At 44.8% G+C, this 23,216-nt stretch overlaps 1 protein-coding gene across 2 annotated transcripts; it reads right to left on the reverse strand.

The window, feature by feature from the left end:
* Nucleotides 1-1,586: 1,586 nt before the first annotated feature.
* ttbk2a (tau tubulin kinase 2a) lies at nucleotides 1,587-17,103 on the reverse strand. Of its 2 annotated transcripts, XM_085768524.1 has the most exons (15): nucleotides 16,942-17,103; nucleotides 14,949-15,096; nucleotides 12,875-12,948; nucleotides 11,179-11,319; nucleotides 10,688-10,792; nucleotides 10,086-10,151; nucleotides 9,798-9,890; nucleotides 9,569-9,694; nucleotides 9,200-9,357; nucleotides 8,816-9,023; nucleotides 7,864-8,084; nucleotides 7,222-7,768; nucleotides 5,985-6,329; nucleotides 4,193-5,181; nucleotides 1,587-3,505 (listed from the first exon to the last, which is right to left on the reverse strand). In XM_085768524.1, the coding sequence occupies exons 1-15, from the start codon at nucleotides 17,008-17,010 to the stop codon at nucleotides 3,058-3,060; spliced, it is 3,738 nt and encodes a 1,245-aa protein (XP_085624650.1). In that variant the 5' UTR covers nucleotides 17,011-17,103; the 3' UTR covers nucleotides 1,587-3,057. The 2 variants fall into 2 exon arrangements, with proteins under 2 accessions (XP_085624650.1, XP_085624651.1); XM_085768525.1 differs by lacking the exon at nucleotides 5,985-6,329.
* Between the last annotated feature and the right edge of the window lie 6,113 nt (nucleotides 17,104-23,216).

Below are 23,216 nucleotides of genomic sequence, written 5' to 3' on the forward strand. Positions count from 1 at the left end.
ATTTAAATTTGAATATTTTACAGGTATATATTAAAAGTCTGCACAACAGCGTTCTGTAGTTTGAAAGCTTGAATTATCTTGAAATAACTGTTAGGCTGAAACAGAGGAGTTGAAAGAGGGAGAATTCAGCGACTGATTGCTCACGACGTGTAAGAAATTTGCACGCCCCTGATTTTAAGAGCATGCAGGCATCGCACAAAAACGAACACACCTCGGATACTGCAGCCTAAAATGTTCTCGTTTCCACCAGTCGACCACCAGTAATTGGCGCAGGCAGGCGTTCTCACAGGAAAAAAAAGACAGGGAGCTCTCAGGCAAGAAGCACAAAAGTCCGACAGCACTGGTTTCAGCAGGTGATGCGCTGACCAGGCTGACAGGCATGGCAGCACGTGCCATTCATTCACAGACAGGAGAGATAAGTGACAGAAAGGCTTGGCTTGGCCCTAAATAGTGGAATGATCTCCAAAACAGACAAGGCTCAGTCATCCCTCGCTTTGCACAGAGGGGCAGAGAAGAGACATTAAGGCGGCTGACTGACTGAACACTGTCTGCCTTCAGGATGAGTCATCATAGCTGCTCTGTGAGGCTGAGCGTAGGATACCTGCGAGGTCTGCACGAGCACATTTCATATTATCAACAGTGCCCATTCAACCTCTATACACTCCCGCGGTTATCGCATCTCAAGCCGAACCACATTTGCAAAAAAATTCATCAAAATATTTGGCTTTTTATTTGGATTTTTTTTTTTTTTTTTTTTAGATTTTTCTCACATGTGCAGTCATCATCACCGTAGAGGCTATGGTTGCCATTCATCTTTTAACGCCTGCTTTTAATACAAATGCACACAGCAAAGTCTATTCACCTTTGTTTATGATTATTATTTGGTGCATCATGTCCTAGGCTGGTTGCACTGATAAAAAAAATTATAATAATAATAATAATACAGTCTATTGTTATCCAGCAACACAATCATGTCAAGTCAGTGCAGGAAGCGCAAAGAACTGGTGTCGTAGATCAGATGGGAGCGTGGGAAATGAATAGAGAGAAGGGACAGAGAAAATATACAGATTCACAGAAATTAAATTGGTTCACCCAACAGGTAATGAAGTCCCTGCTAGGCTCAAATCTTCACAAGATAATTGCCCTGTAATGGGTGGTAAGTGGTATGTAGCTTTTTTTTTTTTTTTTTACTCAGTAGTTTGATTCTGATTCTTTTTTTTTCTGTCTTTTCTCTGTTGAGCATGCAAAGAGTAGCACTGGAAGGAAGCTGGAGTTAATTTATTTTACAGTATCTTACAAGCAGAGGAGTGGGAGCAGGTTGCGTAGGAGCGTTTTCAGTGAGGAATCCTAACTAAATTAAACACAAACAATACGCCGATTCCTTTGCCTTGTGCACAAACATACTGCAGGTCATTATATAAAAGACATTCTCCAGCACGGGAGGAACAAAAAAAAAAAAACACATTCTTCATCTCATTTTGGTGTGAGAAATATATTTACATATGGCCTCCATGTTCAGTAACATTTGACAAAATGTTGTTTGAGGTCTGAAATTCACATTTGTTCAAAGTTTTTTTTATATAGTATATCTCAAACACTGACCTGGTTCACACAGGACGGCTAGAACGGGTTTCACTTGAAATATTTCAAATTACAAATAATAGCTACTCGGTCCTCAAGTAAACTGTTGCTCAAATTGTGTTTGATTTTTTTTTTTTACAAACAATTGTGTTGCTACCTTTTCTACATGAACGATACTGGTGAAAAGGGTCGTCTTATAACGGCTGGCACAAGTCTCTTTTTGGCTCCTTCATTTGTTTTTTTCTAATTACAGACACACCAGAGTGAATCTTCAAGCTGCCCAAAGTGCCAAGGCACAAATATTTGCGTCTGAACATTACTCATCATCAGTAACGTACCTTGTGTTCTTTAAGCTCCCTACTGCTACTACAAACTACTTATATACTGGAAACACAACTGTCCCGTTAACACCTTCTGATCTAAAAAGGACTTCCACTATTCTAACCTGTAATTCCCTCCAAATTCCCTCTTGGCAACACAGTAGGCACAAAAAGGTGCGTGTCCTGACACACTCCACATGACTGATTGTATAACGGATCGCTATGGAGCGATCCAGTCGATTAAACATTTAAAACTAATCTGAGTGACACTAAAACCACACATCCACGATCGCACAGAGGAGGGTAGGAGTCGTAAGCGTCGCTAAGCATCAAAATAAATATCTCAATAAATACAACTGTACACAAAGTCTGGCTTTATGCATTCACACGTAGCATAAAGTAAATATTAGTATACCCTGCCTGCAAATCTCCAAAAGCACAGGAGATAACTGAGTCAACCCCAGGCCGATATTTAATTAAGCTGTGATCAGCCACACTGATGTTTCATCAGTATGGTCCAAGTGCATTAATACTGGGGATAAATAAGTTACTATATATCATGGTGCAGGATGGTTTAAAGTTGAATAAGCAGAAAACTGATTTCTTTATGTGCCCACTGGCTCAACTAACTATTGATTTATGTATTATAGAGCTTCCTGCGTTGGGAAGCAACTGCTTCATTTTGCAGCTACACTATTTTTGCTTTACAGCATTTTAATAAATATGAAATGAGGACAGTGACATGTCAGTGTAGTTTATGTGTTAAACTGTCATAAAGGGGCACTCCAACTAGTCCGTCTACTCACACAGAGGAAACAGTAGAAGAAGCATTTTTGGAGCTTATTAGACTAAAAGTCAGGACGAACTGGTGTCTGCTCTACAGATTCTTTCACAACTCTCAGTCCTACAGCCTCATTGGAAATTCAGTATTAAATCATTGGAGTGCCCCTTTGAAGCCGGGTGGGCGCATAAATGAGCAATGAACCCTGTGTGCAAATAGAAGAGCAGTGGGAAGCGGCGAGACAATTGTAAGCTTCTGACTGACAGGGATTTCTAATTATAGAGGAAGACTCAGGTTTGTATCCTGACTGGTGTCTACCCTACGCTGACTGGAGTCTTCCCATCCTCTGCTGTGGCAGCACCAGCCGCTGGGCAACTATCTGCTCAGCTTGCTGGAGCACTTGCCCTCACGGCTGCAGCCCTTCCCCCTGGACAGGTGGAAGGGGGTTGTGCGCGCCTGGCGGCTGCAGCAGGTCTCCTGGTGGTGGGGGTAGAAGCGGCGGGGAGGCGGCGAGCCCGAAAAGCTCGGAGGAGAGCGGCTACGGCCGAGGCAACCGCCTCCCCCGTTGCCACGGTGCTCGTGGCGGGAGGGCGAGGAGCTGACGGAGCGCTGCAGGGAGGAGGAGCTGCGTGGCGATGCGCTAGAGCTGCGGTGGTGGTGCGGAGAGCTGGTCAGGCTGCAGATGCCCATCCTAGAGCCCCCGTGCTGGGCCGAGGACCGGTGGTGGAGCGGGGAGCCGCGGGAGCCATGCATCAGCTGAGCGAGGCATGTCAGGAGGTCTGAGTCACTGGTGCTGCCGGCTCGGATGCGGTAACGCCTAAGCCTAAGTGAGTACAGAAAGCAAAGCAGGGGATGAAAAACAGCCAAGTCATATATTTCAAAAGCAAACCAGGAATTTAGTGTGATGAATTTCCTGTCAAGAGTTGAATAAGCAGATCAGTCTCTTCCTCTCGTGTCTGTATTTTGGTCGCCTCCTTAGTGCTAAGCCAAGCTAATCAGTTCCAGGCTCTTACTTCATATTTGGCACAGACATGAGAGAGGCATCAAACAATTTATCACAAGAATAAACAGGAAAACTTTAGAATTAAGTAAAAGAATCTGGTTTTTGTCATGTTTTTTCATAGCCTTCATGCTCTTTTGTTCATGCTGTTCAGAATAAATGTTTAGAGCAGTGGTTCTCAAAGTGGGGTCCGGGGACCCCCAGTGGTCCTTGAGAGGGTTCAAGGAGGTCCCAAACTTTTTCTCGAAATTTTACCACTTTTTTCCAGAAATCTCTCGATATTTTTCCAAAAATTCTCACCATTGGCTCCAATTTGAACGTACATTGACTAAAAAAGTAATGTTATTCAGTCTCAGAGCAAATATTTGTGTATTTTTGGCGTTTGTTTCAAAATTTTGTCCAATGGAGGGGTCTGTGCCGTTGTCTAATTTGTGTCAGTTTAGGGGTCCTTGATATAAAAGAAGTTTGAGAACCACTGCTTTAAAGAACAATAACGGCTGGACTTATTACCTGCCCTCCACTGTGGGGCGACAAGGTGGCTTTCCAGGGGGCGGGCGGGGCAGGAACTGGGAGGCCAGCTGCTCAGCAGAGGAGGCTGATTGAACAGGTCGAGGGATCCTACTCTTGCGGGACAGAGGGCTGGAAGAGGAGGAGAGGGACTGAGCGTCGTCGCCCTGGCGGTCGGACCGGGAGCCCATCAGAGAGTCCTCGTCCTGGGAGCGATCGGAGGCGGAGGACAGAGGGTCCCTCGCCAGAGAAGCAACCACGGGGCCGCGCCTGTCGGAGAGGGACGGAGAGGCAGTTGGAGAGGGGACGGGGCCCTGGTGACTGGCTTTCTTCTGCAGGAGTTTCTCCTTGGCTGAACCGGGAGTCGGGAGCTCCAGCAGGCTGGAGGGCTCCAGGACGGGGATGCGACTTTGCCGGCGGCTGGGGTCCTTGCGAGGGACGACTGGCGAGTAGGAGACCGGGCCCTTAGTCTGAACCGGGGCCTGGTTGACCTCTACGCTCTCGTCCTCTCTTTGCTGAGGCTGTGCGTCACAGGGGCTGCGGACAAAATCATTCTCAGGGTCTCTCAGCTTGGGGAAAGCGCCGTTACTTAAATCCGTTACTTGGCCGGTAGCGTGAGGGGAGAGGTGTCCGTTGGCGAAAACAGGACTGCGAGGCGAGCGAGGAGAGTGAGGGGAGCGAGGAGAGCGAGGGGAGTGTGGAGAGGAGGGCAAGCGCGGAGGAGGCGAACGTGGAGAGCGCGGGGAAGACACGCGGCTTGGCACAGGGCTTTGAGCTTTGGTGTAGCTGTCTCCATTGACCAACGTCTCAGCCAGGGGGTCTGTGGGGGTCCCCGGGTGGGTGGGCACATGGTCCTGGGGGGAGGTGATGTCGTGCTCCTGCACCTGCTGAGTCTCAGCATCAGCTTCACCACGCCTCTCCAGCAGGAGGCACTGTGGAGCACTGTCCGATCCTGACTGGGAGGACAGCCCAGAGGGACGCTGAGCTGTCAACTGAAGAGGAGGGGGAGGTGAAGACATGGGGGAGGAGAAAGACACACAGCAGGTGTTATTTAAAAAATACACTCTGTTAAAAATGGGAAAAAATATTCGAATTGTCAAAGGGCCTGTTGCTGATAGACTACAACATGTCGAGTTGTGCTGTAGTTCTGTAGCAAGAGCCAGATGCAGATGTGTGAAAAGAGAAGAATTTTATATTATGGCGTAATAAATGGTGATTAGTTTGGCAACAGCATGCAATACCATAGCTACCATTATCAGACCGAAACACACAAGTGCTATGGCAGTGTCAGTCAAGCTGTGAGTACTAAACCGGCAAGTAGGACAGGAAACGTTCACGCAACTTCGCAGGGGGCTTCAGCGAAGAGAGGGTGAGGAACAAATACAGGGAGAGAAAGAGAAAGAGAAAGATAGAGAGGACAAAGACGATCTGAAACAAAAGAGACCATGCAACCTGTAGTCATGACTCGACATTCCAAACACACATGCCACAATCAGACAAACACACACCCCTATTCAGATCACAAGAACACATGTCCAGACACAAGGACACATCTGACCCATGCTCTGTCTGGCCTGCACAATGCCCCTCATGGTCTCTGGAGAGAGCTGCCTGACACACAACACAATAAGCAAGCCAACTGAACAAAGAAGCCCAAAAAACAAGCAACTTAAACAGAAAAAAAAAAGAAAAAGAAAATGAAAGAACAAAAAAATGTTGACAGCTGTTGTCGTGTTGCTACAGGAGGAATCTGAACGGATGGTCTAGTTTTCTATCGTGATGGGCTCATCATCACCTGCTGAAGCTGCGCACGTGTGATGCGTATGACAGAGGGAAACTTGGCGTTGGCGGCGCCCGCCGGGATGGGAGGCAGTTTCCTACGACTGGGCGAGCGGGTGCCGGGGACGGCGGGGTTTGGCGGTAGCGGAAGTGAGGCATGGCAGGAGGAGGAGGAGGAGGAGGGGCGCTCCCGCTGCTGCTGGTCGGCGGACTGGCTGCGCCTCAGGCCCGGCGGGTGGCGCTGGTGCAGCGGGTCCGACAAGGTGGTCAGGAGGGTGTGAGGGCTGGGAGAGCGCAGAGGGATGGGGCTGGATGTCCGCGCCGCTACTTCCTCAGGCAGGGACGGAGGAGAGGTGGGGAACTAAGAGAAGGGGAGGGGAGAGAAGTGGGGAGGGGGGTGGAGAGAGGAGGGGGTTGTGAGTTTGGTGAGGGAGTGAGAAGATGGAGGAGGAGGTATACGGTGGGGGTGCTGTGAGGCCGGTCGCACTGGTTTTCGGAGCACGACGGCGGGACTGGGGGGTTTTGCAGGGCTATGGCACCGAGAGGATCATTAAGAGAATTCAGGGGATTATTATTATTAGGCTAATGAAGGAAGGAGGAAGTGAGGAAGGAAGTTCTTGGGAAGGAAGTGCACATTTTCAACTTGGAGGTAGAAGTTCTGGTTGCAGGAGAGAGGCAGCGGACAGTTATTCCTCTTGGAGTGAAGAAAGCAGCTCTACAATTGAAGTTAAAGCGGTTTAGGTTCAACTAGAGCGGGATTATGGACCTGAGTGGGCTGGTGGTGGGTTATGAATAGCAAAGGAGCAAAAAAGCAATTTCAACAAAGCAAAACCAAAGCATATTTTGAAAAAAAGAAACCACTCATTTGTAAAGTAAATAAAAACCAACAGTCATCTGCAAATAAGACAAAATTATGCATGAAACCTTAAGAAAATCAAAGTAAACTCCAAAGCCGGAAGCTCTCCCTTTCCTCCATGCTGTGATGTGATCAGAGCTCTGCAAGTTGTGTCACATACCTTCCACTAACAGATATACACCAGTGATGAGAGCGAGCAAACATAAAGCAGTAACATTTAGCTTCAGTATACAGCAAGATGCAGCTGGTGGATCTCTGCTTGTTGTATGACATTAGCATTTACGTTCTAGAGCTAGAACTCTGACTCTGTGCAGCTTTTTAACTTTGTAAAACGCTGACTACAGTCAGTATCATGTATGCCATGTTGTGAGATGACCTTCACAATGAAAGAGCTTACCTGCGTGAGGACTCCCTCTGCCAGAGCTTCAGCCGGGCTGGTTGGAGTGACGGGCGGCAGAACCCCTGCAGGGCCCACGCTAAGCTCCAACTTGTCCACTTTTGCGCTTCCCTTGGAGGAAGACATGCTTTCTTGTTTGGCTTTGCCATTGCTCGGGCTTCGGCTGCCCTTCTCCCATCCAGGAGACTGTTCCCCTGGCTGGAGCACCTCCGGTTCCTCGTCCTCCTCTGACGGGCTGGTGGTGACCTTAGCTCCCGGGGAGCCGCTGGGCCGCTCCACCATTACCCACTCCCTTGAGTCAATGTCATGTCTCCCAGAGCTCAAATTGAGGGCCACAAAGCCCCCGCTGCTCGCTGCCCCCTCTCCCTGCTCTAGAGATCCAGGGGATGCCGGCTTAGGAGAACCGCCATTGGACCGGAACTCCTCGTCGTAGTGCCAGACTCTGTCGGGACGATCTCCGGTCGGTACAGTTTGACCCTGAGTTACTGGGATGATTGCAGCTCCCTCCTTGTCGTGGTGCAGGGTACCAGGCTGCTGCTTCGCTGAGCTGAACAAACACAGGACAAATGCAAACAATAATGTCTCTGCTAAATCCTATAAGTAGGGAAAAAATGTTGGTAAAAAGAATATTGATAAACCTACCAGGCCTCCAGGAAGCGCTCTGGACTGGGCTTCGACTCTAGACCAAGTCTCCTCTCCAGCTCAAAGCTGTGGATGTTGCGGAGCTTCCTCAGCAGAGGGCCATCGCGGTCCGAAGCCATCACCTCCGAGGGAAGTTTGACCGGCGAGCCCAGGCTCGGCCCAGCGTAGGGGCTCTGGTGTCCTTGGTTGCCCTGGTTGTTGCTCTGTTCCTCCTCCGCCGCCTGTGGGAACAACTCAGTTTGTAACTTATTTACCAAAGAAATAAAGGATTTTCACTTTTATTTTGAGGTTAGTTGATGTGGTAAAAGTCTCATATTAAATCAATATTAAAGCAACTACAAAGAACCTTTGACGGGATATGCAAAAGTCTCTCATTTGCTGATGTCTCTGTATGTATGACCATGATGTATTTCTTAATAGTGTAACTTGAAATGACCACATTTCAATAAATAAACTTTTACAATGAACCGATCGGTCTACATTAAGTTTTATTTTATTTTACTAAGCTGCATAACAGGGTTAAAGGTCAGGGACGCATTGCATTGTGAGATACAGTACACAATGTATACTGGTCCCATGCATACTGGAGATTTTTTCCGAATCAGTGCGACATCCAGGAATTTTTTGCATACTGCAGATTTTCTTTTGTTTGCATTGTGCATACTACATACTATATTTTGGCCAAATCAGTGCGTACTAGCATTATAGTATACGGTTTGGAATACAGCCAATACCTTTGAGAGACAGTGGTCGGGTCAGTCCACCAGACGAAACGATTTACGGCACTCATACCGCAGACAGCACGCACGAGCCAGATAAGTGTCTTTATGACAATACGCATTAGAACTCATGGGAAATGCAGTCTTCATTCTGGTAAAACACTACCGCGTTTGTCCACAGGGGTCGCCAAAATCAACACGCTTTAAAGTGTACGTGTTCAGGTGTTGTGTACCTTCCAGACAGCTGTTCTGATGCGGTTGCGGTTGCGGTCCAGCTCCTCCCAGACATCAGCCTCCTGGTTGCGATGCGGGTGGAGGGGAGAGACAGGCATGCGGTCGGGCGCTGGGTTGTTCTCCACGTCGCTGAGCTGCTCATCCTGCAGAACCTCGTCTGTGTTTTCCCTCATCAGGTCGCCGGGTATGAGGGAGGCGTTTGCCATGCTGAGGCGACAAGAAGTACACACATTATTATACCATGAAGCCCGGAGGCAGGTGTGTAATTTCCAGCAAAGTGGAGAAAATAAATAGGCTTTTTTCCTTAAGTGCTCTGGTGTTTAATAGAAAAAAATCCCTCCTGAATTAGTTCCACTCATCTTGATTGTTTCAAGGACACTTACCCCATATGTGCCGGAGTGAGGCGGGTGTGATGTTGTGGTGTTGTGGCACTGGCACTGATTGTCAAGGTGCCATCTGTACCAGTTCGCTCCCAGTCGTAGGGGTCATTCTCCACTACGTTGTAGGTTTTCATACTGTTGTCAAACACTGACATCAGCAGCTGTAACAAAACATACATGCAGTTTTTTTTTTTATTCAGGACAATCCCACAGAGCTCCACACAAGATGGGTTTTAAACACTTGTGGTACTTCAAGTCATTGAAGTCTGCTCAGCTTAGCACTTTTGGTTTTCAACAAGGTTAATATAGCCCTATGTATTGAAACTGAACAATTTTATGCAAGATCTGCACCATCAAATCCGAATTAGTCACCTGGTAATCAGGCTTGGTGAAGTAGTCCAGGGTGGAGATGTGATCCAAAAACACGCCAAACTCTGCTGGCAGATGTTTGAGCATCAGACGATGGTCGTAAGTCTCCTTCAACTTCCCCACATGTTCCTGGTAGGGAACAAACACACACACACAGGTCACTTCTGATTACTCATTGCTGGACGGTGCTGTTTAGTTTCAAGGAAGTACAACAACTATTGGTCGCCCTTACTTTGTCCTTGATCTTCCTCCATGGCAACTGTCCGACCAGAAACTCTACCAGCATGTAGAAGAGGGACCAAAGGTCGTCATGCCGACCCATCTCCTGCAGAGTTACAACAAGGCTGAGTTAAGCTTAATCAAACTCAAAATATTTGATCATTGACAAATCATCAGGGGGAAAAAAGAGAAAGTTGTTGGATAAAGCATATGAGCAGGCAGTGGTAGGACAGCAGATTTTACACGAGTCACAGATCACAGATTATGCAAGAGCTCCAGCACAGGGTGTACAGAGACTGACCTTATTCTTATGTGCATTGACAGATGCATAGCGGACTGTTCCCCTGAATCCTGCTACTGGACGGGGCTGACAACACACAGACAGATACAGTCATCCAGTGCTAACACAGGCATAATCTAACATGAGTAAGGTTAAGTCCAAACCATATGACTGCAGAGCATCAGGACAAATAAAAACAAAACTATCGACTAGAATCATTAGATTGTATTAAACATACAATAATTGATTTTTTTTTTGCCAGTGAAGGGGCAGCGCAACAATCTGTAAACACAACTTTGTCAAATTTGTTCCATCAAACAAGAAATGATTTACCATTAATTTAAGAGTCAGCTTTTTGGACAGTCAAATATTCACACCCTTTTATTTTTTATTTTGGTCTCAGCTGCAAGATGCTCCATTATGTTCACCAGTGGTTTTCTGTCATTGATGGGCTCTGTTTGGCTGCTTGACCATAAAAAAACAACTAAACTAATGTTGCAGACCAGAGACTGAGAAAAAAATTGTAAGCTGAAAAATTATCAGTTTTTTTTTTCTTTTTACAAAATATTGATAAGAGACGGTTTAAACTCAGTATATAGCCGGTAACAGAGGAGGGTACTTACAGGTCGGACTTCCTGGCAGGAGTTGGTGAACTGGCGAGCTAAACCGAAGTCCAGCATGTAGCAGGTACGGCAGGTGCTGGGGAAACGACCCATGGCGAAATTGGACTGAAGCAGAGAGGCAAGGAGGTAAGGAGGCAAAAAAAAAAGAAACTGATTAGATGTGAGATGTATGAGCAAAAATATTGTACATTCATGCAAATTCAGGGGGGATAAATAATTCCTGTGGTGAAATATCATTCAGTTCAAAAGGCTCAGACAACATGACAAAATGTACATTCTGGTACATTTTGGGCATTTAGCCAACACTCACACTGAGTCAGTCAAAAAAAAAAAAATCAAAATACTGAATCAGCAAGACTTGCAGGGAATAATAAAAAAAAATATGCAGGGGTCACAAACACTTCCTAGACAATATAAGTAAATAAATTCCCCTGTGCCTGGAATTCTGAATGTGCTAAGTAATGAAATGCAGCCAGAGTCCTGTGACTCACCGGTTTGATGTCACGATGCAGGAAGCCGACTGAGTGGATGCTTTCTATGGCTTCCAGGATCTGGCGACCCAGACGCAGGGTGGTGCTGATGCTGAACGTACCTCGGGTCATACTCCTCCTCAAGTCGGCCAGGTTACGGCCCTGAGAGACCACGTACAAGATCCATTAAATCAAAGCCCTGAGCAGTATTTCAGCTAAAATGATTTAGGAAAATAAATAAATAAATACAAATGTATCTAGGCTATGTTTTATTTTTGCTGTAGCACCAAACACACAAAGATATATTTACACCAGAAGAGAAAAACACAGAATACACCTGACTGTCAAATGTGCTTAGTGGACACACAGCAAGTCAACAGTGACAAAAAAATAAATACAGCTGCACCGATCATCTATAATTAAAGCCGTGGTGTGGTTGGGAGTCAGTGCAGCTCATATAAATGTACCATTCCTGTGGGTATAGTTGCATAAATTACAACTCGAACACATTTTCTCAACAGATCCGATGCAGAGAATGTATTTGTGAATTTATGAGGGTGAGTTGGGAATCCCAGCCCGATGTGCTACATGCAATAACTGAAGCTAATTTGATGCCTCTGTGGTTCACAGCAGGTGACATTGTATATGAGCTTGCAGCGGTGCTGCTTCAATCTCCACTGAGTGTAGGCCTATAGCCACTATAAATAGTTTACTTCTTTTTTTTTTTTTTTGCTTGATGCTCTGCTCCACAATCTGAACCAGCTTAAATATGTAGTGCTCATTTACCCATACATCTAGGTCACTGAAATGTATGGATGCTAAATTATTAATATGCAGCAGCAGTCATTTACAGCAACATCGCTTGGTTTCTTGCAACCAACCTTCACACAAGAGAAACATAAGAGACAGTCATGCTGTCCCTCTGTCCCAAATCCAAAGACAAGTCAAGTTCAGAGCGATGACTCAAGACGGTTTGACGCAGGACGGCATTAAAGTGACAATTACAGCCGAACTGGGAATGTTATGACACAGTTTAGCAGCAGTAGCGCAGCAAACTGACCAATCACAAAGCAGTATCCGGCTAAAGTTTGCTTACATTAGCTAAAATTAGCAAGCAGTCATTCATGACCAGGTTGGGCAAAACCCCTGAATGCATCATATTATTCACGTATTAGTGATAAACTATGTTTGTTTTAAATGATGTATTGCTACATTATGTCATTTTACATAAATAGGTTATTTCCTATATTGTCTCACTGCCTGTAGGCTAATGTCCTATGAGAATGTCCTATGAGATTTAGCTTGTTGTTCGTCGCTGTACAGATAAACCTACTTTGTCTTGTTAAATGTTCCACTCTTTAATCATTCAGTTTATGAAATGTCTTTCTTCTGGGAGATTTATGTGCACATAACACCGTTTCTTTTTCAATTCAGAGGAATTTTTGTTTTTCATTATTGTTACCAACCAGTCTAAAGCCCAAAGATATTTAACTTACAATCACATTACAAAAAAAGAGAGAGAATTTCTTCATTTGAGTGGCTGGCATCAGCAAATGTTTGACATTTTTACTTGATAAATGATTTCAATGAATAATTTGACAGATTTTTGGTCAATCGTTTATTCCACTGACTCTTTCAAATTCTTGCACTGAACTTGGAAAATCAGCTGAACATCATAGTGCTTATCAGCCATTAAGTCCTCTGCATTTTCACCAACCTGAAGCTCCATCACCACATAGTTGAAGCGGTCGTTACGGCCACACCCCACAAAGCGGCACACGTGGTCTTTACCTAGGAAGAAAGAGAGGAGAAGACACTTTCAGGACACTTTCATAGGAGAAGATTAGGTTGTTTAGGTGTCAGTGCTGCAACATTTGACTGATGCTGTTTGTTGAGCGACTCATGATGATGCGTGCTCATACGTCGCCGGCGCCGCCCTCCCCTCTCGGCCCTCCAATCACCAGCTTCCCTGCGCAGCTACCCTGCTGATTTATAGGCAATAGAGTGCGACACACTGTCTACACATGTGCATGAATGCCTTGTGTGTTTGGTCTCAGTCAGCGGACATTGCTGCACAGGCAGCTTGACTGCAGCCACACCCCAAAGCCCTTTAGACAGTTACACTAACAAAACCTCTATGTTAAAAACACAGGTTTTTTGGGATGTTTGTGTTTAACAGCTTCTTTTATATTAAATTTAAACAATTCAACTAAAGGATCCAAATGAAAAGCTTAAAGCGATAGTTCAACATTTTGGCAAATTGGCCCATTGCCATAATCGCTATAGTCATAGCAGTAGGTTCATTACCTTTAATTGTAGGTGTAAGCTATTTTCAGTACGGCGGAGCGCAGCAGCTGGCTGCTCAGAGCTACGCTATGGAGGCTAAGGGAATTTCTTGGTTTCCCTCATTAAACTCATCAAATTCAACATCCCAAAACTCCACAGCGCTTTTGTAGACAAGTTGTGAGCTGCACAACCACCACGCTATGAGATAATGACGGAACGATACGAAACGGAGCCGTTTTCGAGGTAAAAACAGGGTAAATACGGAGACTGCTTGCTGAAAAACTGTCCCTGAACGCAACGCGCATCAGCGGTTTTGTATGAATTTACCTCGAAAACGGCTCCGTTTCGTATCGTTCCGTCATTATCTCATAGCGTGGTGGTTGTGCAGGTCACAACTTGTCTACAAAAGCGCTGTGGAGTTTTGGGATGTTGAATTTGATGAGTTTAATGAGGGAAACCAAGAAATTCCGTTAGCCTCCATAGCGTAGCTCTGAGCAGCCAGCTGCTGCGCTCCGCCGTACTGAAAATAGCTTACACCTACAATTAAAGGTAATGAACCTACTGCTATGACTATAGCGATTATGGCAATGGGCCAATTTGCCAAAATGTTGAACTATCCCTTTAATATTACATTAGCTTGATACAACCCATTAGTCTTTTAATGAGGCTGCGGGCCGATGTTTACTCTTTACTGCTGGGCGGGTCAGCAGTGTTTGGGGGGCTGGAGTTCAGTCCATCTCAAATTACACGCTGGTTCTTTTAGGAGACAGCAGAACCATGATGCCCCAGGCCACAAGCCATTAGATAGCAAACATGATCCCGGCCCATTGATTTTCCTCTCAGAGGGGAAGACACAAAAAAGGCACATTGGTTAAAAGGCAGGAAGGGAGAGGGGAGGGAAAAAAAGAGAGTAAAGGGAGTAAAACTACACAACCCCCCCCTGAAGGAGCTCTCTTTTGCTGATCCTGTTTCTCTGCTGTGAGAAATTGGGAGTGTCCACGAACACAAACATACACTTCCTCTGATATGAGCACCCCATCTTCTCAGTTACTGTCATCTGAAACTTCGGCAATAAAAAACTACCAAGACGTAAACCACCACTACAACACCAGTAGTGGAGTACAGGATGATTTATCTGCTGCTCCGGCTGAATGACGGTGTATTCTGTGCTGCAGACAGTGAAGCAAACTGCGGTGAACCAATGGGCCAAACAGTGCTTTCAGATGAGTCAGATGATCTGTATGTGGTCTCAGAGGGAGAGATATTCTACTCTGTGATGGATGGATGCATGCTGGCTATCCCTGCATTTCCTACAATCACAACATTTCCCCAGTTTTTTTTTTCTTTTTTTATTAATCTCAGAAAAAGTATTGACAGAAATTTCCCTGCCAAGTTTGCTAATGATACGCCGAGTATCCTTATCTGTGGCAACTCAATCAGCGTACAAGCGAGGATCAATCAATTCCAGAAAGGTAATCAAATCTACTGGATCCATTTCGACTCACCCTGGAGCTTCTTCAGCACAGCGACCTCCATCTTGAGCACCTGTTTGGGCTGCTGGGCCGACTCCACCTTCAGCGCCACACTGACCCGCGTCAGCAGGTCCAGCGCCTCGTATATCTCGCCAAACCCTCCACCCCCGATCTTTTTCGCCTAGAAAAAAACAAACAATAAAACACTGCTTCAGACCGTAACATTCAAAACATATTATGTCCTCAGGGATGGTGAGATGTATATAAAAAAAGACAAGATTGACAAGAACGTCTTGTTTGCACCCTTCTTGAGGGGGTCAGGGGTCAAGGTCAGTGACAAATCAGCTTTCATGGAGGTGGTGGGGAAGAAAGCTTGCTGCAACAAATGCATGTCTTTCAATAATGGATAAAGAGATGATAAAAATTCCTTATCTTTTATCCTTTAATAGTATTTTGGTGGGGTTTGATAGCAGCAGCAATAAACCACAAAATCTCTCAAACTCTTTTCATCAATGCACTGCCAACATAGCGATATTGGAGATATGATCAAGAAAACACGAATTAAAGACATGTGATATCATTATGATATTGATTTCAGCAATGCATCTATGAATGTGTGTGCATACACTGTAAACACTGGAGTGCACTCAGGCACAGCCAGTCTTATCTCACACCATCAAGTGTCAGAATCAGGGGAAGTAAACCCAGTCTGATGCTCAGGGCCCCAAAGACCCTCATAACAGCACATCATTTTGCAATGATAAATATGACTCAACTGAAAAAGCACAGTAACTTTACAGTACAGTACAGTGCACTGCTCCAGCATCAGAGTCGTTACTACAGTACAGTGTGAAGCATCTGCAGATTGTAGTGTCTACCAGTAGTCTGTATGTGAGGCGTTCAGGGGGAAATACGATCCTACAATCAGAGCACTCTGTCAGTCCAGCTATAGAAATTGTTTTGTCCAAATTCATTGCAAGCATCTAATAATCTAATAACTCTTACCCACTGGTTAATTTACATTTATTTAGATATACCATCACAAAATCACAAAAAACATCATCAGAGAGGGGTTAGCAAGGGGTTGGATATGTGAAGTTTGAAAGTGTTGCAGTTTCCAAATGGGATTGAATTGTTTTAAAGCCTACTACTTATAAGACATAATGAGAGCGATGTATAAGACTAATGGGGGGAAGCTTCATAAAGACAGGGCACTCTATTTATACTAATAGACCTAGAACACTGTCCTGACAAATATAACCCCCCTTGAAACCCCCCATGAAGACACTTCCTACATATTGTGATACATAATAATAAGACTAGGGATTAATGAAATGTATTTTTGGGAACCCATGTACTAAGTAATTTGTTTTTACCAAGCTTTTATCGTTATGTCACTCTTTCAAATTTCCCTCAACACTTCTACCTACTCACTCTCATTGCTCAGTACTACGAGAGCTTTAATTTCCCCTAAGCTCCCACGTGTCCTTCACTGTCCTCCATGCACACACACACACACACACACACACATACATACACATACACGCACACATACAGTGAGTCTTGTGTCGCACTAGGAGCTAAAGTCGTAGGATTAGCTGCAGCATTCTTATGTAACTCTGCTCCTTAGAAGACAGAAAGTGGTGCCAGGCTGCCAGTTAGGAATAACAGCCTCACATGGCACCCAGGCTGGAGCAGCAGTGAGAGACATGGGCCCTCTGGGAACACAGTGCAGTGTGCTACTGCTGCCTATAGCACACTGCACTGCCACAAATAGACATACGGTCTATTTTTGGCTCTCCCATACTGCAGCAGCACTACCTGGACAAAGAGACGTGACCCCAAACTGTCCAAGCCACAGGTGAGATCCTTTGGAATAAAAAAGACGAGGACTCGTAAGCAGGGGGAGAGCTTTGTTTGATGAACAAAGAGTTGTTGTTTGTGGGACAGAGGGTGAGCCCGGGACAGGCAGTGATGGGGCTCGACAAACACACCCTCCATTGTCGTGGAATGACGCCTCACTTACCACTTTCCATCGTTCCTTGACCAGGGAGAGCACGCTTAGGATGTCAGCTTGCTCCGCTCCCCCGCTCATCCCGTCTGCAGACCAGGGACGCTGTCCTCACTGCTTCCCCCCCTCGACCGGCTGCCTCAGACTGGGCTGGGCATTTGGGCCTTGATGGAGAACCCTACAGAAGCCTGAGAGAGACAAAACTGTTAGAAACCGGTGGAGGAATGAAAACGATAACTTAGGTTCAAGGAGGTTTGATAGTGTCTGTTTTTCAGGCCTGATCGAATCACATGTGAGAGGTTCAAAGTCTCCCCAGTTGAGAGACAAAGTTAAACCCCTGGCTTAATGTCTGGAGCTCTCTGATACTTGACCAGCGCAGCAGCTGCCACACCTGCTGCCAGCAGCTGTCTTTTTTAAACAAATTCATACAACCAAGTCGCAGGCAAAAAAAAAAAAATCCTGAATCTTAAATTACAAAAGGCTTCGTCTTGGTATCATTTTGCTTGGTCGTTTATCTTCTGTATGTGACAACCAAGGAGCAGACCCCGCAAATGAAGCAGTATAGGTCTCTCAGACATAATGTGACTGTTTAATCTGCCTAATTTTGCATTAGGATGACTCAGTATTCAGCTGCTGCTGTGTGATATGGTGAAATAAAGCTACATTTTACATTTCTGTTTAAATGTCCGGTACATTAAACTGTGTAAACTGTCACTCTTCCTTCAAGACTAAGGAAATATTAATCATAATCCATGGATCCATATCCTCACAATACAATGCTTTAAGTGAGGTGTCCTACAGTCCTGTACCATGTAACGATAAATTGGTGCACCCTCTTAAAAGGTTTCTATGTTGGCTTACTAATGGCTTTATAGTTAATAAATGATAATTAATAAATAATTCACTAAAGCTTTATAGACCAGGTTTAAGCTGTCACGTTTTGAAAAGCCTCTGGCTTATGTTTTTATCCTTTCAATTTAGTAATAATAGATTATTTGTACTTAACAGTTTAAATCACTTGTGGTTTACACAACCCCCAAGTCAGCTGTAATTAATTATTCTTTTTATCATAAATAATCTGGTTTATATATATATTGCCCTTTCTGTTTAGTTTTCTACCACAGACTAAGACTGAAATAACTTGCAAGTGGCCAATTTAAGAAGCTGGAACCAGATTTGTTCTGCTCAAAACCAGATTTAAACAATTAATCAATTATCAAACTTGTTGATAATAACTTTCTGTTGATCCATTATTTGATTAATTGAGAAATCATTTCATGTTTACATGTTGATATTTAATTAATGAGGGGATTTTGGTATCTCACTGGAGCACAAACACCTCCCCTAAGAATTTTCAATAAATGGAACTAATAATAATGATTGAATGATTTATGAACCGTTCATAATGTGATTTGTTACAGCATGAGATGACAAGAGACAATTGTCATGAAGCACAAGCTTCCTTTAGATAAAAAAGCAGGCTGCCAAGGATCAACTGGAGATTCCTCTGTAAAAAGCTGTATCTACACAACTCCTGTATGTATTATACAACATCCATGTCAGAGATAAGCATTCCTCAGGAGAGCACACGCTGGTTACTCCCTTTAGTCTGGCTTCAAACACTCAGAGCGAACCCGACTTTGCTTCATCATTCTGCACACGGCGTGCTGGCATCTTACGTTATGCAACGAGCCTTCAAAACACTATTTGGTTACAGGGCATGATCCTGACTTCAAGGAGGCAATCAATCCCATCATGTACCAGGATGAGGTTGGGAGATGGAAGAGGGCAAATCGTGGTTAGACTAGATAACAGCGAAATGACCAGCATGAAATATGACCCGGGGGTTAAGACTCAGGAGTAAGGTGGCCTTGGTGCAGCTGCACTGCTGCTCCAACACACACACACACACATGACGGACACACACACTGGATGAAATGTTTCAGCATAATAAATCTCCTTTTAACACTGTCATTATTGATAAACATTATATAGAGTAGCTATTTATTATCTTAACCTCTTCTAGCATTTACTAATCTTGTGCTAAAATGCTGTAGAGACACTGATTTACATGTTAATATAGATTATTTTTTAAGATAGGATATGTAACAAGATAACACACACAAAATCCTACAATTGTACCATTTGGTTGATTAATTAAGTTGATTGACGGATGACTGATAATGGGCTCAGTCATTTCTGAAGTAACAAGACCAAACAGTTGCTGGTTGCAGCTTCACAGATGTTTGTTTTATGCTTTTTCTTTGTCATATTTGAGAGTAAAACTCCATGGAAATGTAACAAGTATTTTTCAGTGTCTTCTGATCTTTTAGGGACAAAATGATCTTTCAAGAAAAGAAAATAATTAGATTAAATTAGATGATGACACATGACACAATATTAAGCCCTGATTTACATTTTCATTAATAGATAATTCTATTTGCCAATTCACTTTTACTGCACAAGCTATTTCATGGGTATGTCCTTTGAGTTTTACCCACTGGTAGCCTACTTCCATTTACCTGTATGTCCCTATTCCCTTACAAACACATTGCGGCCTTAATGAAAAGAGACTATATCGCATGTAGCACCAGTTTACTGAGATAAAAAGCAAGACGTCTGTACAACATGTATGTATTAATGTTACTATTCTGCAGTTTAATCAGCATCATTCATTTACTATTTGTAACAAATACAGATATGTCTAGGCTATATGCTTTAAAAAGAGAACTGGGTTGAGAGTGTGCACCCATGCTATGCTTCTGTTATGCTACTGTAGCAGTGTTTTGAGCTAAATGCTAACTCTAAGCTTTGCTGCAGTTTTGCATGTTGTGATGCTTTAATTTGCTAATAACCATTAAACACAGAGTGCAGTTGAGGCAGAAGGGAGTATCATTAGTTTTGCAGGTATTTGGCTGATGAACCAAAAGTACAGTGATGATGCTTATTAACAGATGAGTAGATCAGTACTCTGGACCAGAGCAAACCAACCATCGCTAGAGTGGCTGAAAATCCTGGTTACAGTTATGCATCTGTATCTTTGTTTTCTGCTTAGTTCAACACAGAAACACAAACTGTAAGGAAACAGGAGGAACAGACGTCTAAGTGAATCAAGCTCTCTTTGTGCCAGCACCTCTCTATAAATCCATACGGACCAAAGCTCAATCTATAAACGTCTCCTTCTGGCAGCAAATTGTATCAGTGTCGGGCACTAAAACCTGCGTGATATATCATATTTTTCCTCATGCATCGCATCTGAATGTCTGCGAGGCAAGTCAGAGCTGCCACAGACAGCACACACCATGAAAACCACGGAGGAGACACGCTGTACAGAATGCTTTTAACCTCGAGGGATGAGAGGCTCGCTGCAAACAGTGTGATCAAATAACCTCAGCTGTGAGTCCTGGGTCAGAACTTCAAGGTCACACGTTGTTCTCTGGGGGGAAAAAAACAACAACAACTTTTTTTTGTAACATCTGTGGCCATCATGAATGAGATCTCCTTTTCTGGGTACGTAATTTGCTCAAAATCCATCAGCTGCAACTTCTGCAACGGGTTAGGAGTGTGAGCATGAGGAAAAACAATCTCCTGGAGTATATGGAAGGAGGTGTACGTTATGTTTATGTTAGAGAGTCTGGGAGTGTCAGAGCCATCGATTATAGCTCCCAAAAACAGCTCGAGTGGGTTTGAGTATCAGTCACAACTGCTATACGACAAGCTGAAGCCACTTCTACACTCATACACAATAACGCATGTAGGCACACACACCTATGCACAAGCAAGGCTGCCTCACACTGTGACTAATCTCACACCTCACAGAGAGCCACGGCTGTGCTCTTCTTCCTCCTCCTCCTCCTCCTCCTCCTCTTCCTCCATACAAATCACCATCAATGAGGGAAAAGAAGTAGAAGAAAAAAAACAGCCACATGGAGCAAAGAAAGAAAAAAAAAAATTAAATTAAACAAATCTCTGACAGCCAGCTCCTGTCTCACCATGAATCACACACGCTTCCTGACCCCGGCATCTCCATGGCGACAGTGGTGCAGTGCCATTTTCCTTTGCTGACTGCAGCTTGTCGTCGCCTCTGCCCTTTCGGTCTATGAGAAGATGCAAGTTTACAGCTATACTGCACAGGAGGCATCATGAAATGTCAGCATGTGTGATCCCACCACACAGAGGACGCCTCTATAGCTCCTCATCCTGAAACTAAATTCTCAACATGCCATTTTATACATGCATGAACCTAATCTAATCCCAGTGAGGCCTGGTTCAATAGCAAGACGGAGGGGGAGAGTTGTCAGGCTGCTGCTGCTGGCTGAAATCAGTGTCTGGCCTGTCCATTGGAGAGGAGCCAGCATGGGGAGGTCCTCCACAGTCTGGTTCCTTTCAGATGACAGCATGGATGCAACTAATCCTGGCTGAGGAAATGGTGAAGGATGAGACCTGGAAGTGTGTGTTTATGTGGCAGAATAGCTCCACTGAGGCCATTCAGCTTCACTATAGTAGGCTACTGTCAATGAGCAGCTTTCTCAAATCCTTGTTAATGCTAAAGCAGAGTCTGACAAATGGAAGCAGACAAACACAAATACCTCTGCTTTGCTTTAAGTCGCTTTCAATGGGATGTGACAGGCAGCAAGCTGCAGCAAAAATTAAACGAATCCTTCCCCCTCTTTATCCTCCTCCCTGCGGTGAACTGAACTGGCTTTGCTGTGGAGAACTGTTGCATAGCGAGCTGGTTGCCACAGCAGATTTACTCAGGCGCGTCCACGCATATTGACCGTCCACAGGCCACGCAAGCTCGTTTAGCCTGGCGTGGACTGGAGGTAGGTGGTGGTGGTGGTGGTTATACGGTGAGCTCCGGGTATAGGCAACATGCAGGATAACAGAGACTGATCAATGCATGCAGCTGCAGCTGCAGCAGCAGCAGGCGACCAAAATAAAAAAATAAAAAACAGAGAGGGTGCTTTGGGTGCCAAACCGGATGGGCACGGCCTCCCGGTTCTGGATCCTTACCTCGGGTCTTTGCTGCCAGCGCTTGATCCAAAAGAGGGGCCGGGTGTGGTTAGAAAAAATCGTCTACGTTTGGAGGCGGCGGGGACGACACGGAGCGGAATCCCATAGCGAGAGAAGAGAACCGTCCATAGGAAGAGGCGGAGGGAGAGACGGCGGTGACTGGAAATAAATAAACAAGCGGAGCTGAGGCTGAGGCTGAGGGGGGAGGAATGAGTCTGAGAGCGGTCGTCCCTTTTCTCCTTCTGCCTGTCACCTCAGCATCTCTCTGTCGCTCGCTGCGGATCCGTGACGTGACGACTCTCTGTGGCGATCAGCGGCACCAGCCTTCCTGCGCGCGCGTCCCCGATCCGATCGCCCCTCGCAACAGCTCGGGCGCGCGCACTCAGGGTCTTTAAAGCTCGCTCACGGCTTATCGGTAGTGGGCGCGCGTGGCGGGGGCACACGGTGGTGGTGGTGTTGTTGCCAGGTTTGACTGACAAGCGGTAGACCAATCCGGAGAGCCCGTCCACTGTGCGTAAAAGGCATGGTGGCCCAACTTCACGTATAGTAGAGTTGATTGATGAGTCAATTTTTCACGTTTATTGTTTGTATTGTGTAAAATTACTGCGCCGAATTCACCTTTAGCTGTCCCTGATTATATGATCACATTAAAATTACTAACTACTGTTACTAAAGTAGGCTATATTTATACGGAAGAAAATGTTAAAACGTGATGATGGGTAGGCTCTACAAATGGGGTGCATTTTCCCCATAATTTCTATGTGGGTTTATTGAAGTTTATTTGTAAATATAGCCTATTAAACATATATCACAATGAATATTTGTGCAAAGATTTGTCTTGGGGGTCACAGTTTGTTTTTAGTTGTCTTAGATCACTTGCATGAATTTGTGGGAAATCGTCCGATCTGGCAACATGCACTGTAGGCCTACATCGCAAACAATCAACAAATCACCATGTGTTTAATGAGCTGTAGTATTTAGTCAATTATCATAAATCATCGACGATGAATAAGGAAAAACCATTACATTATGCTAGATAATGTCACTTAATTGCGAAGTCCTATCCTATCTGACTGCAAAAGAAAGACACTTTTCGCAAAGACCACTGTGAGGCGCCATTAACCCAAGGATGGCTCAAGTAGGGAACAGAAGTGCATACCGATCACAAAAAATAGTCATGAAATCCAGGATGTCTCAATGATGGTTGTTGCAATAGTGTAGCCTTTACAAATTGGATGCTGGTGGAAAAGTCTTGAAAACAGGATTAATCTTATTGC

This window comes from Trachurus japonicus, chromosome 22 (genome assembly GCF_045865225.1).
Source record: "Trachurus japonicus isolate A0001 chromosome 22, Traja_1.0".
NCBI classification, from domain to species: domain Eukaryota; kingdom Metazoa; phylum Chordata; class Actinopteri; order Carangiformes; family Carangidae; genus Trachurus; species Trachurus japonicus.